The 13,197-nt window shown below is 38.7% G+C and overlaps 1 protein-coding gene across 3 annotated transcripts in view; it reads left to right on the top strand.

Annotated features, from left to right (window-relative positions):
* Positions 1–13,197, top strand: part of ALA2 (aminophospholipid ATPase 2) — a 92,561-nt gene that overhangs the window by 25,334 nt on the left and 54,030 nt on the right. For all 3 annotated transcript variants that reach the window (XM_088955153.1, XM_088955151.1, XM_088955152.1), the window contains 2 exons: positions 4,080–4,246; positions 9,060–9,164. In XM_088955153.1, coding sequence (XP_088811279.1) covers positions 4,080–4,246; positions 9,060–9,164 — 272 coding nt within the window. The remainder of the gene's footprint in view (positions 1–4,079; positions 4,247–9,059; positions 9,165–13,197) is intronic.

Below are 13,197 nucleotides of genomic sequence, written 5' to 3'. Positions count from 1 at the left end.
TGTAACAGGGTTAGTAGAATCAATGGGAACTAAAACAGTAGCAGGACCAAGAGGAATACCTGAATCCATGTCAACCGAATCTGGAGTCTCCAAGGAATCGACAAGAAGTGATGTGAGTTCTGCTGTAGTGGAATCAACCTCCTTGTGAAATCTCTGTCGTAAGTAATGCTGAGAAGTAGGACGCAAAGGTGATGGTAAGGTAGGTGACACAGGATGGTCAAGCACAGGAGTAGACACAGGGACTGGAACTGGGAGAGGAATAGACTACTGACTTACTTCCCCAAAACACTCCCCCTGAGAAGGATTCTTGAAAAGAAGTATGTGGATTCAAAAATGGTGACATCCATGGTAACATACCGGCTTCCAGAGACTGGATTATTACAACAATACCCTTTTTTATTTTCTGCATATCCAAGGAAGACACACTTCTTTGCCTTGGGATCAAGCTTTGAGCGGTGAGGACCAAGGACATGTGCAAAGTAGACACACCCAAACACCCTGAGAGGAATATGAAACATTTCCCCCTTAGGAAAAATGAGACTGAATGGGGTGTTGAATCCAAGTATACGAGAGGGCACCCTGTTAATCAGATATACTGCTTTGAGAATTGCATCACTCCAAAACCGATTTGGAACTATAGATGTGCTCATCATGCTTCTTGCAATCTCAATAATGTGTCTATTCTTCCTTTTTGCAACACTATTCTGCTGTGGACTGTAGGGACAACTGCTCTGATGGACAACACCATATTCTAATAGTATGAAGCAATGTGCTTTTCAAAATATTCCCTGGCATTGTCTGATTTGAACACCTTTATTCTTGTTCCAAACTGTGTTAGCACTATCTGATGAAATTGCCTCACCAAGGACGGTACTTCATCGTGGGATCTAATCAGGTAAACCTAAGAGTATCGTGAGAAATCATCCACAAATAAGAGAAAATATCGATAGCCTCCCATAGAAGGAACATGGTAAGGTCCCCACACATCTGAATGAATAACATCAAAAGAAGAACACCTTTTATTACTAGGTTTAAATGAATGTCTACAATGCTTTCCAAGTTGACAACCTTCACACTCCAAACTTGACAAACTAACAGACTCAAAAAGTTTTGGAAACAAAAGACTTAAAGAAGAAAAAGGTAAATGGCCCAAACGATTATGCCAAAGCATAATTTGACCCACAGACCCTGACTCACTATCCCTGCTGACATGATGACTCTGATGAGGAGGAAGAACATCCAAGATGTAGATATCATTCACTTCACGACCACTTCCAATCGTCCTCTTTGAATCCAGATCCTACAAAATACAATGACTAGGAGAAAAAATTATTGAACAGTTCAAGTTCTTAATCAAACTACTAACATATAACAAATTAGTGCTCAATCTAGGAACATGAAGGACTGAGGGTAGAGAAATAGAATCACTAATCTTGACAGATCCCTTCCCAGCAATAGGAACATGGGATCCATCAGTTGTGGATACCCTATCTCTTCCAGAACAGAGCTGGTAAGAAGAAAAAATAGTAGAGCTATGGGTCATGTGCTATGAGGCTCCAGAATCTATAATCCAAGGAGGTCCCTCCTTACCTGAAGTAGAAACATAATTTGTAGTGACGTGTGAACTACCTGTGTGAGCAAAGGCAATAGAGTGGACTCCACCAGTGCCACCTGTACCTTGTTGTCTGCTTGCTGCTGAACTGGTACTGGCTGTATCCCGCTGGTTCAAAAGTTGCCTATACCTCTCAAGTTCAGCCCTTATTGCAGTAGTTGCAACAGACTCTAGAGCAATTGTAGTAGGAGGGGCTGAAATCTCACCAGTAACTGCCATGTGTGCATTTCCCTTCTTATTTTTCAGTCTAGTCGGCACAAGATGTGGGTGAAGCTTCCAACAAGTATCTCTTGTGTGTTTAGGCTTCTTATAGTAGTCACAAATCAAATCTCTTTTATCTTCCTTTTTGATTTCACTGCCACCCCGATCTCCACTTTGTTTAGGTTTCATAGTACTCACCATAGCAGACTGATCAAAAACAGGATTTTTCATCATCACATCTCTCCTACTCTCCTCCCATGACACAAAGGCATATGCCTGGGAGAGGGTAACACTGTCCCTGGAAAGAAGATGCTGTCTTGCAATATCACACTCAGGATTAAGGCCAGCAAGAAATTCAAACACCCTATACTTCTCTAGATGTTTCCTGATAGGTAGCTGCATCCTTAGTGGTTTCCCAAGAAAATGTCTCTAAATGGTGAATCTCCTGCCATAGGGTTTTAAGGTCTGAAAAATAGGCTGCAATAGATCTATCTCCCTGCCTTGTAGAAATAATCTGATTTCTCAACTGATAAGCCCTAGCAACATTCTCCCTCTGTGAATAGGTTTCTGCAACCCCATCCCATATTTCCTTAGCTGTATTTGCTCATAAAAAACTTTTACCTATATGGGGCAACATGGAATTACACAACCAAGTCATCACCATATAATTCTCCTGTACCCATTGGGAGTTGCTAGTTTCGGGTTTCACTTCCTCACTAGTGATATACCCTAATTTCCCATGAGCACCAATGGCCATCTTTGCAGATTGTGACCATTCTAAGTAATTTGCACCATCCAACATAACTGAAGTAATGGTCCCAATCCCGAAAAGGTCTCCAACACCTCCTCCCATTAGTCCCATTTCACTCCAGGGCTTATTTTCAACTCCGTGGCCCTCCATGCTTCTCAAAAAATGTAAAGAAAATAACTGAAATATGTACCAAGATCAATCGAAACACTTCTGGAACCAACAACACCTTTCTGGTGTCCTAGACTGTCTTCCCACAAAAGATTCATTTTTTGTGGGATGGGAGAAGAGAGAGAAGAGGCAGCCGCTTCTCTAGAATCCTCCAAATCAGGCAGGATTTGAACCGCCCCTTACAGAAAACTCCAAGGAACCCTAAAAAATTAGGGCACCACTTCCTAGGTCAAAATTGAAGAGTCCAACAGAAACAGGACTCTTCTTCTTTCTCTAGTTTTTCCTGATTTTGATGAGAAACCCTAGACCAGTTACAGGGCACACAGATCCACCAAAAAATCCAAAAACTGGGCTTACCTGAGAGCTTCGATCAGCCTCTTAAATCACCATGCAGTTGGCTGATCTATGGCTGCATGAGGAAACAACTCAGGGAACCTTCGACCTGCTCTGATACCAAGTAGAAATCACTGATTGTAGATTTAGTTGAATTTCCTGTGAAAGGAAAAGGGGAGAAAGATAGAGATTTCAGTAGTAGAGAAGAAAAGAGTGGGAGAAAAGAGTAGGAAGTCAACCAGGATGCTTGAATTAACCCTAGCCGCCAACCCCTCATTATATTTATACTTAACTCAAAGGATGAGATATTACAAGGATGCCCTTAGTAGGGCGGCTACTAATGTAGCTGAACAGTCACAACTTAAAAACATAAACTAATGGGCCTAAAGCCCAACAACTTCCTAACTAAATAGCTTAAAATAAGAATAAAAACAACTAGGCCCAACTCAACACTGTTAGGGGGAGGAATTTACAAGAGAATGTTCATGGAGATAGGAGAGAGAGACAAGCAAAGATAAGGGTTTATATATGTTGAGGTTGAAATTGGAGGTCATACAGCAGAAGGGACTGAGAAGCAAAGGAACAAGACGTTGTAGACTTGTAGTCAGCAAACTAGTGGATGAAGCTTTTTAAGTAAGAAAGAAGATGGATTTTAAGATGGTGGTTGACAAAGAAGTTGAAGATGGATGTTCTTTTGGAGTGAGGAAGAATTTGCAAAAGAAGTGAAGTGCACAAAGGGGAAAAATGGATCAATTCAAAGTGGGCAGTTCTTAATGCACAGAAGGGAGAGAAGATAGGGTTATTGGAGCTAATGAGGACAGTGGGTCTGTTGGTTAGACAAAATATTCAGAAGTTCTCAAGTATTTGTAGTCTGTCTTTTGTTGAAACATGGTTTTAGTTATAGCCATTGTTATCATTATTGACCTGAAACAATTCATTTTCTTTATCATTGCAAAACCCTTTCCATGTGATTTACATGCTAGATATGATTTTTTTCCTGGTTTATTTTTTCAGGAAATGAAACCAAATTGGGTATGAGTAGAGGTATACCAGAGCCAAAACTTACAGCAGTGGATGCAATGATTGACAAATTGACTGGAGCAATATTTTTGTTTCAAATAGTGGTTGTTTTTGTACTAGGCATAGCTGGTAATGTCTGGAAGAATACTGAAGCACGAAAGGTGAGCAGCAGTATTGTGTTCTTATTATTTAGTTCTTTGCAAGGTGTTGTTTTGGAGTTGTGTTTTCTACATATATCATATATGCATAGCTCATCCTTATTTGTGAGGAAAAAGCAACAAAAAGCATTCCATTATAGCATTCTTGTTTATTTTAACCTTTTTATTTGTGTTTGTGGTGAGGCACTGTAATGGTGTTGATATTGGGTTAAGGGGGAAGAAGAAAAACAACTGAGGAAGGACCCCTCCATCACATTGTCCCACACTTTGTTATTTGTAATAAATGAACAAGGATGAAACTATAAAATGCAACAAAACTTCTCTAAACAGAGATCTAATAGAAAAGTGAAATGACTCACCAGCAATCATTGCAACAACATGAAGAGCACAGGAACAACTCTATAACAGTTGGCTACGCAAAATAATTAAATAATTTCAATTGTGCAAAACCAGAAAACAGCATAATAGAATAAGATGAACTATTGCTGATAAAAAAAAAAAAGATGAATTATAGCATGAACAGAATTACGACCCTTTATAGCATCCTTAAATCCTTAAATCCTGTAAAACATTAATATTAGCTAGAAAAACTTATCCTGGTTATTCTTTATTGCTGATAAGACAAAAAAAAGAAAAAGAAAACTTTATTCCTGGTGGTTGGGAACTACTAAAAGACATTGTATTCTACCAATTGTACTTCCCAAGAATATTCTTAGTTTGAAAAAAAACAAAGGAATAAAAAGACAAAACTGACCTTACTTTCCCATAATCAAAAGACTAACTATGACTAACTACTGACCCAATTGACATGAAACTTGAGCCCTAAGCTCCTTATGGTGGAGTGGTCCAAGATGTGGGGTCCATTATGAAACATTTGACTGGACTTTGGCAAGCTGTTCACAGTCTTAGTAAGTGCTCACTTAAGTTGTCACATGATCCATAGAATATATTTGAATTCAAAGGCTCAATGGTGTGGTGCCCAAATTGAGCTGGCCCACTCTTGCATCCATCATGTGATTTCTTAAAGCTTCCCTTCCCGGTTCAACAGACTCTTGCTCATTAATAATAGACTGAGTCAGCTCCACATCCAAACCAGGATTCGAAAACTTCTCCCCATCTGCCTTTCAATCCTTTGCTGAAGTCTGAGGAAGAGAACTGCTGCATGTTACCTCTGCAACCCTTCCTAGGTAAGGCTCCTTGTTTCACTCATTTTTGGCGCCTTGCCTTCTCCTTTAATTGAAACTCTTCAGAAAATTTGAAATGATCCAATCCTGTACGTAGCCAATCGTCTTCAACCCCTAAGTCTTCCTCTCTTCTGGCTTCTGTCCAAAGAACTATGTAGCACTTGTAGTTTTTTTGGTAATAAATAAAAAAGAAAATTTATTAATCCAAAAAAGATTACACCCAAAGTTGGTGATGAGGGATCACCCTGGGACAAGAAAAAGTACACCAAGATCAAGATCTAAAACAAACCAAAAGTTACAATCAAAATATTCATCTGTGATTCCCTCAAGCTCTGGTAGAAGCAAAACCCACTCCTTGAACCTCTTTCCACATAAGAAGAAAACTTGGATCTCTTTGTTTTGACTGGTCATTGGAAATTCTTCTGTTTCTTTCCTTCCAAATCTCCCAACAAATAGTGAGAGGTATGTAACACCAATCTATCTTTTCCTTTCTACTTCCCCTCACACAGGCCATCTACCAACAAAAATTTCTTGGGGCGACCTTGGTCTCCATGAGTCAAGGTTGAATAGGCTGAAGTAATACCTCCAGACATATTTTGAATAATGGAAATCAATAAACAAATGCTACAGAAACAGGATTTCCTGCCCACTGAATTCCTTTTCCTTTAATATGATCTTGAGTAGGAATGCTGTCTAAGATCAGCAGCCACATGAATGCTTCCACTCTAGAAGGAACAGGATTTCCCCAAATCCCAATGACATCAGATTTTGTCTGGTTTCTCGCTGAAGCATAGGTAGTTTTCACTGGAGTTATGTTGATTCCGGTAATATTTTATGCTGGTGCCGATGGAAATGTAAATGTTTTATGTAAATATTAAAATAAGTTGTCCCTCCCCTCTGTTTCTATTTGATGATTATTCATCCATTATCTGTACCTCATCATTCTCTGTTAGCTTTTCACTTATAGTTTCTTTGTCATAAGAAGATGGAAGCACCTTGCTGCACCTCTCTGTATCACTGTTGTTTACTTGGCATGTTTGCTTCTCTAGAAGAGAATGACCTTGTTACATGGATTTTAGATACAGTTGAACTGGCTAGACCTCCCAACATGCCAGCCTGCAACCCTCAAGACAACATGATATCTTTAAAAGTCCTTGCTAGTGGGACTAAAGCTACCAAAGGGACCATTTGGTAACAGTTGGTTTGCTGAGATCAATTGCTTATTGGCCCTTTTTTTTGGTGAATAAGCAATTAACTAGGGCATGCAATCCCTTCTAATAGCATGTTGGCTTAACTACTTTACCCTAAATATTTCTCTATATGATTATTTTACCCACTAAAATACAAACTAATATGCAATTCAGTTCATCCATCAGAAGTTATTAACAACCTCTAAGGCCAGTTCATCCCCTAAAACCCTGGGTTAAGTCCATCATTCATTTGTCCAGGTGAGGGTCTGATTTGTAAATCACTCTCTTAGGGTGAACCAAACATTGTTTTGTTTCTATGAATATCATGAGGCCTGTCCGGTGCTTCATACTGATAGGATTCTCCAAAACACAATACTTAGACCCTGATTTTACACGGCTTCCTGCATTCTCCTCTTACTGGTGTTGGTGTTTAAAGCTGAATTTAATTTGAAAACCATTGAGTTCCACCACCTTAGAACTTGAAGGGAGTTAACTTCTGGATTTTATAGTTCCTTAGATAAGAATATCAGAAAAGTGCACCATCAATCTCACAAGATACAGATATATGTTGTCTTCAACTTTCTCAACATTTCTGTTTTTGCTATATCACAAGCCTAGTTGATGGATTGGGTTGCAGTCTGTGAAATCTTTCCTCTGACTGAGACACCCCATTAGAACAAGCACCAGAGCTTTGAGAGGAGGTAGAAAATGATTATTGAATGAGAGTCAAAGTTGGTGATAAGCTGGCTGCAAAAGGAGGATGTGGGTTGGTGGAATTATGTAAATGAAAAAAGGAAATTCAAGTGGATGACAGTTGGGATGGAAATTAGATTCCAATGGATGAAAAGAGATGCCACATTTTTTGATGATGCATTGGTCAAACAAGGGGTGGGAAGAGATCATTTGTTTTGGGCTTTGTTGTAATTTTTCTTTTTACAAGAAGAACTAAGAGAGTTTATCTGTCCCTTTTCTGATTGTATTGTATCTTCTTTCTATTAATCTTTAATGAAGTAAATCAGTTATTTTATCAAAAAAAAAAGAGGGGGTAGAAACTGCCAAGTGAATCGGGTCTAGAGGAAAGGGAGCTTTTCCTTTCACAACCACTTGAACCATAAATATATGTTCCTTTATGTTCAAGTCCAATAGTCTGGGAATACCCACAGGCCACAGCCCCAAATTAGTTTTCTCAGTTAGTATTGAATTCAATGTGGTCAACTATTCATCTTTGCAATAGCTTTTGGAACTTAATTATTTTGTCTCATGTCTGCTGAAATGGTATTAAAATTCTGAAAATAAGCTTCTTTCTGCCTTCTTAGTATCCTATCTATTTCACAATAATACTGTATTGAAGATTGCCCAATTAAATGTCTTGCACCGGATGTGCAAAGCTTGTTTACTTCCTCTCCTTCTAGCTGGTCAACTAAAAGAAGAAAGATTATGTGGGGATGTGTTAGGGCCGCAGTGTGTTGGTCTATTTGGGAAGAAAGAAACTTGAGAATCTTCGCAGAAAAAGAAAGAAGTGTGGAAGCAGTGATAGAAATGATTCATGCAAGGGTAGTTCATTGGCTGAAAACATTGGACTTCTTTATGGACTTCTCAGTTGATGATTTGTCTAAGAATTGGAAGGAAATTGCAGATTCAGCCCCAGCCAAGAGGGTCTCAAGTTCTGTTTGGACCCCTCCACCTATTGGCTTTACCAAGCTAAACTTTGATGGCAGCAGCATGGGCAATCCTGGGCCCTCCGGAATAGGGGGAGTCTTGAGGGACGAAAGAGGGATTGTGATGGCTATGTTTTCTGGCCCAATTGGAATAGGGGACTCATTGAGGTTTGAGATTTTAGCAGCTCTGGAAGGGATTCAAAGGGCTAAGGACTTGAACATAAATAAGCTGATCTTAGGAGACTCGGAAACTGTAGTGAATTGGTTAAAAGGAGAAAACTCATGACTTTGGAGCTACAGCAATGAAAAGAGGAAATACAACTGGCTGACAAAAGATATGGAAGTTCGATGCACTTGGATAAGAGAAGTGCAAACTCCTTTGCAGATGGATTAGCTAGACAAGGGGTGAATAAGAGCTCTGTTTTTTGGGGCTCAACTGTAATTTTCTTTTTTTCTGTTTTTTGGATTTAGTGGCATTTGTAGGGAGTTAAGTTACTTTAGCTCCTGTTGAATGTTCTTTATCTCTTAATCAATTAATGAAATCTCTTTTATTTATCCAAAAATAAAATAAATATCTTGCACTAGCTATTTACTGCTGGAATGTGGTGATCACATTTTTTTTTTTGATAGATGAATGTGTTGATCACATTGCTTTCTATTACTATAATCTTATGCGGTTATTGTATTTTAGTAATTGTTTTTTATTATGATTTAAGTTCATACAGCTATGTTAAGTTTGCTCTTCATCATTAGTTATTGACACCTGTCTTCTGTTTTACTGTAGCAATGGTATGTTCAATATCCAGATGAAGGTCCATGGTATGAACTATTGGTCATTCCTTTGCGGTTTGAGCTTCTATGTTCCATTATGATCCCTATATCAATAAAGGTAATTGTGTGTTCTATATTTGTCTTCTGAGTTCCAATAGTTATTTTGACAGACCAAATCTCTTAGCCATCTCTTTATGTCACCCCTCTTCACTTTTGTGAGGCTAGAAATGAACCTTTCTATTTGATTGATATAGTTGATCTCAAAAAAGTCATTTTTCTTTCATATATCCAATACTTATTTTAGTAGGCAATTGAACAAGGGCTTTGAAGATTGAGCTATCAGATCAAAGAGGTCTAATCTTGAAGTTCCAGAGGGGACAACATTTTTAGATGGGTTCTATATTGATGAATCTATGCTTCTGGTGCAAAAATTGGAATTCACCCCTTTCTTTCTTGCCTAACTAAATAGATAAATAAATAAATATTAGAAATCAGCTAGGAAAAAGATTCTGGAGAGAAGTTCTTGGTGAAATCCTCTATGTTTCTCTTGCTAGAAACCTGACTAGCGCAACTGAAGCTGGCTGGATTTGGGGATGGTTTGTTCCTCCCAAGATAGAAAATCCTTTATGTGGCTTGTCTTCCTTGATAAGTTCTCAACTTTTACCACTTGAATTATAGGGGCCCTCTGTTTCTGAACAGAAGTGACATGTATACAAAAGTGAGGAAGAATCAATCAACTATTGTTCTCTTGTTTCCCCTTGAAATCCCTGATTGTAGATCTTGTTAACCACCGACTTGATCAAAGATATCATCTTGTCTTAGTCTTCTTTTTCACTTGGATCTAGAGGCGATTTGCTATGGTACTTACAGACTTGATCAAAGATATCATATAATACTCTTGTATTTTTGCACATCATTATATTAAAACTTTTGATTGTTCATAAGAATAGATGAAATATGGGATCTTCCACTTTGACAGCTGGCAGCCTAGTCAAGGGGAGTTGAGAGATGGATTTATTGATGGGCTAGAGCTGCCATTGGTACTTAATAATATCTTACAAGATTTATATTAATAGACAGTTTTGTTTGCTGATCAAGATCGTGCACACAAACAGATGACTGAAGACGAGAATAGTTAAATGATATGTTAATTGTTGATTTTTATGGATTTTGAGGGATTAAGTAATAATCATTTCATCCATCAATGGGAGGAAATACTTTTCTATTCTTCTGATGTTTAGCAAGTACATAATGGTGTGCTTCTTCATGGTTCTTATTGGTTAGCTATATACTTACTGTGCATATGACAACTCCACACCTTTCTTCTAGCCAAGCTGTATTGAGTAGAGACTAATCCAAGGCCAACATTATTAGAACTCCTAATCCCACTAGAACCTATATGAAGTGTTTCATTTGAAGATCAAGTTTGAAACTTTTTTTTGGTAATAAATAAAAAAGAATTTTATTAATAATGGAAAAAGGTACAACTGAGGGTGATGAGAGATCACCGTGAAGGATAGAAAGGTACAAGAAGATAGAAATACAATAACAAGAAAGGCTTTTAACTCTAGACCAACTCAAGTAGATTCCGAAAACCAGCACCAAGATCTTCTTTTGTAACCCCCTTCAAACTCTGGAAGAATGAGAACCCAATCCATGATCCTTTTTCCACAAAGAAGAGTGATATGGTCTCTTGAACGGGAATTGTTTTCAAAGATTCTCCTATTTCTTTCTTTTCATACTTCCCAGCAAACATAAAAAGGAATGCAACTCCAAGCAATATTTTCCTTGATATTTCCTTTCATAGCTGGCCACCTAGAGAGTAACTCTTCTGCCGAACTAGGCTCCATCCAACTAGCTTTAAAGAGCCCAAAACAGAAACCCCAGATGAATTTAGAGTAGGGGGCAGCCAATAAATAAGTGAGACATTCTCCTCTGCATTCTCACATAAATAACACCTGCTATCCAAGTGAAACTTTCTACTCTGAATATGGTTTAAGGTCAAAATGCTATCCAATGTCACTAAGCCAAGCAAAAGCTTCCTCCATTGGAGGCAAGGTTTAAAATGTCGGTCATCCAAATATAAGAATCATGTCAGAAATATTGTAAAAATTATAGACATGGTGGAAACATTGTAAAATATGCAAAATATAGAATGATATTTATGAAATGATAAAAGAAGCACGGGTACGCCTTTTAAAATTATTATCTTGTTCCAAACCATTAAACAAAGTTAATAAACTAAGGTTATAGACAAAAGGATACGTTTTGAAGTTGCCATGTAAACCTTAAGATTCAGTGCTTCATGATAGAATGAGTTAAAAGCAAAATTTAAACTCATAGGAAATGGATTTTTTTTTTGAAGAATAAAGATAAAAATTTTATTAACAGCAGAACGAGAAACATCAGGGAGGTGATAAGATATCACTGTGAGAAGAAAAACAAGTCTCAAAAACCCATTGAGACCCCAAATCCACAAAGAATAGATGATAACAAGAACACCCAAACCAAAGAACAAGCCCCACCAACCCCAAGAAACATAACCCAACAGCCCATCAATAAAACAGAAAACAAAAAACCCTCCTTGGCACACTATGACTTCAAAGAACCTCTGTGGACATGTCCTCTCTGATTACAACTTCATCCCATATCTTGTCTTTTTTCGGATGATCATCTTTATTCAACTTCTCTTCCTTTCTTCTCCTTTCAAATTCCTCAAAAGCCTTCTGGCAAACTCCTCGCCACCCCAATAAAACAGACCTAGGCTCTTCCTAGTTTCAACCTGTCTGTCGACTATTTTTTGGAGGTCCCTTTCACCTGATTCCCCATCATTCCTGTTATTCTTTTGCATCGTCTGTCACCTCAGAATCGGAATCATCTCCATTTGAAGTGATTTCCAGATGCTCCTTCGGCTCCAGGGAGGCTGAAGACTGAGACTGTCTCAGTGTCCCCCTATGATCAATACCATGTGTCTCATTGTTTCTCAATCTTTTTCTCCTGTATACCCATTTGAAATGTTTTGTAGGGCCTGCTCCTGTCAGGCCCAATTTTAGCCCAGTGAATATCTTGGTCACATGCACAACATTATGATTTCTCGAACTGCACGCTTTTTTGTTATTTCATTGGTTTGATCCCCCTCCTCTTCACGGTTGCTCTTTCTACCCAACTTTCTGATCTTCACCTCCTCATATTGTTGAACATCCTCTTTGTGGCGATCAATCTGGATTCTGGTCTCCTCATGAACGCCTAAAAAGTCCTCACCTTCCATCTCCTCTTCGACCTCTACTCCAACTTTGTCCCTAGCATTCTGAATCTCCAACTCCATCCTCAATTCCCTGCTATCAGTAAAAAGCCTCACGTGGTCCCCTCTTATTTTAAAGCGTCAACCCGGCCTGGTTCAAAGAAATGGTTGTTTCTTCTAGCATTAGAACTCCGAGACTGGACATGCCCCTTTATGTTTTTGTGATTAATTGGGCCCATACTCGAGTCTGATGTGGACCCTCCATGGGATTCATCAACAATTGAATTAGTACCCCTCTCCCTTTCTCGAGTATCAAAACCATTTGAAAATTTTTCACTATCAAGTATAGACCTTAAACAATCCTTGAGATGTGACCTTTCAGATACCAAAAATGCTTGCCCCTGCGACCTTTCCACCTCCCCCAACCTTCCTTCTCCACGTGTCACCCATCCCACCAAAAGCCCATCGTCTTCAACCTTCGAACTCTTCCTCCACAAAGACGTTTCAAATTTCATCAAACACCAGACCTTCAACCATAAGCCGTCGGAAAAGAGATCAATGACTCGAGGAACATCACTCAGCTTCAACCCCGCAACTTGAACCTTCACCGCCTTCAGATCTGAAATATTGTGCTTCATAAGATTTCCTCCCAAAGTCTTGACTATTCTGTCAAGGGTCGTCCCAGAGATTAAATGGAAGTCCTAAAAAACTTATAATGAATCTCTCATGAACGAACTTCAGCTGATTGCAAGCTAAGTGCCAATGTTCAATTACTAACGGACCATCCGGGGTCTCCACCGATTCAACATTTGAGACTTTACACCACTCATCCCCGACTTCGAGGATAGCTTTTCGCCCCTCAAACGGAAAAACAGACACTGGACACTCGGGCACAAACTTTTCTGTGATG

The sequence above is a fragment of the Nelumbo lutea genome, chromosome 7 (genome assembly GCF_056320005.1).
Source record: "Nelumbo lutea isolate HS-2025 chromosome 7, American lotus-T2T, whole genome shotgun sequence".
NCBI lineage: Eukaryota > Viridiplantae > Streptophyta > Magnoliopsida > Proteales > Nelumbonaceae > Nelumbo > Nelumbo lutea.
The sequence above is the reverse complement of the archived record's forward strand: the minus strand, read 5'-3'. Positions and strand labels throughout refer to the sequence as shown.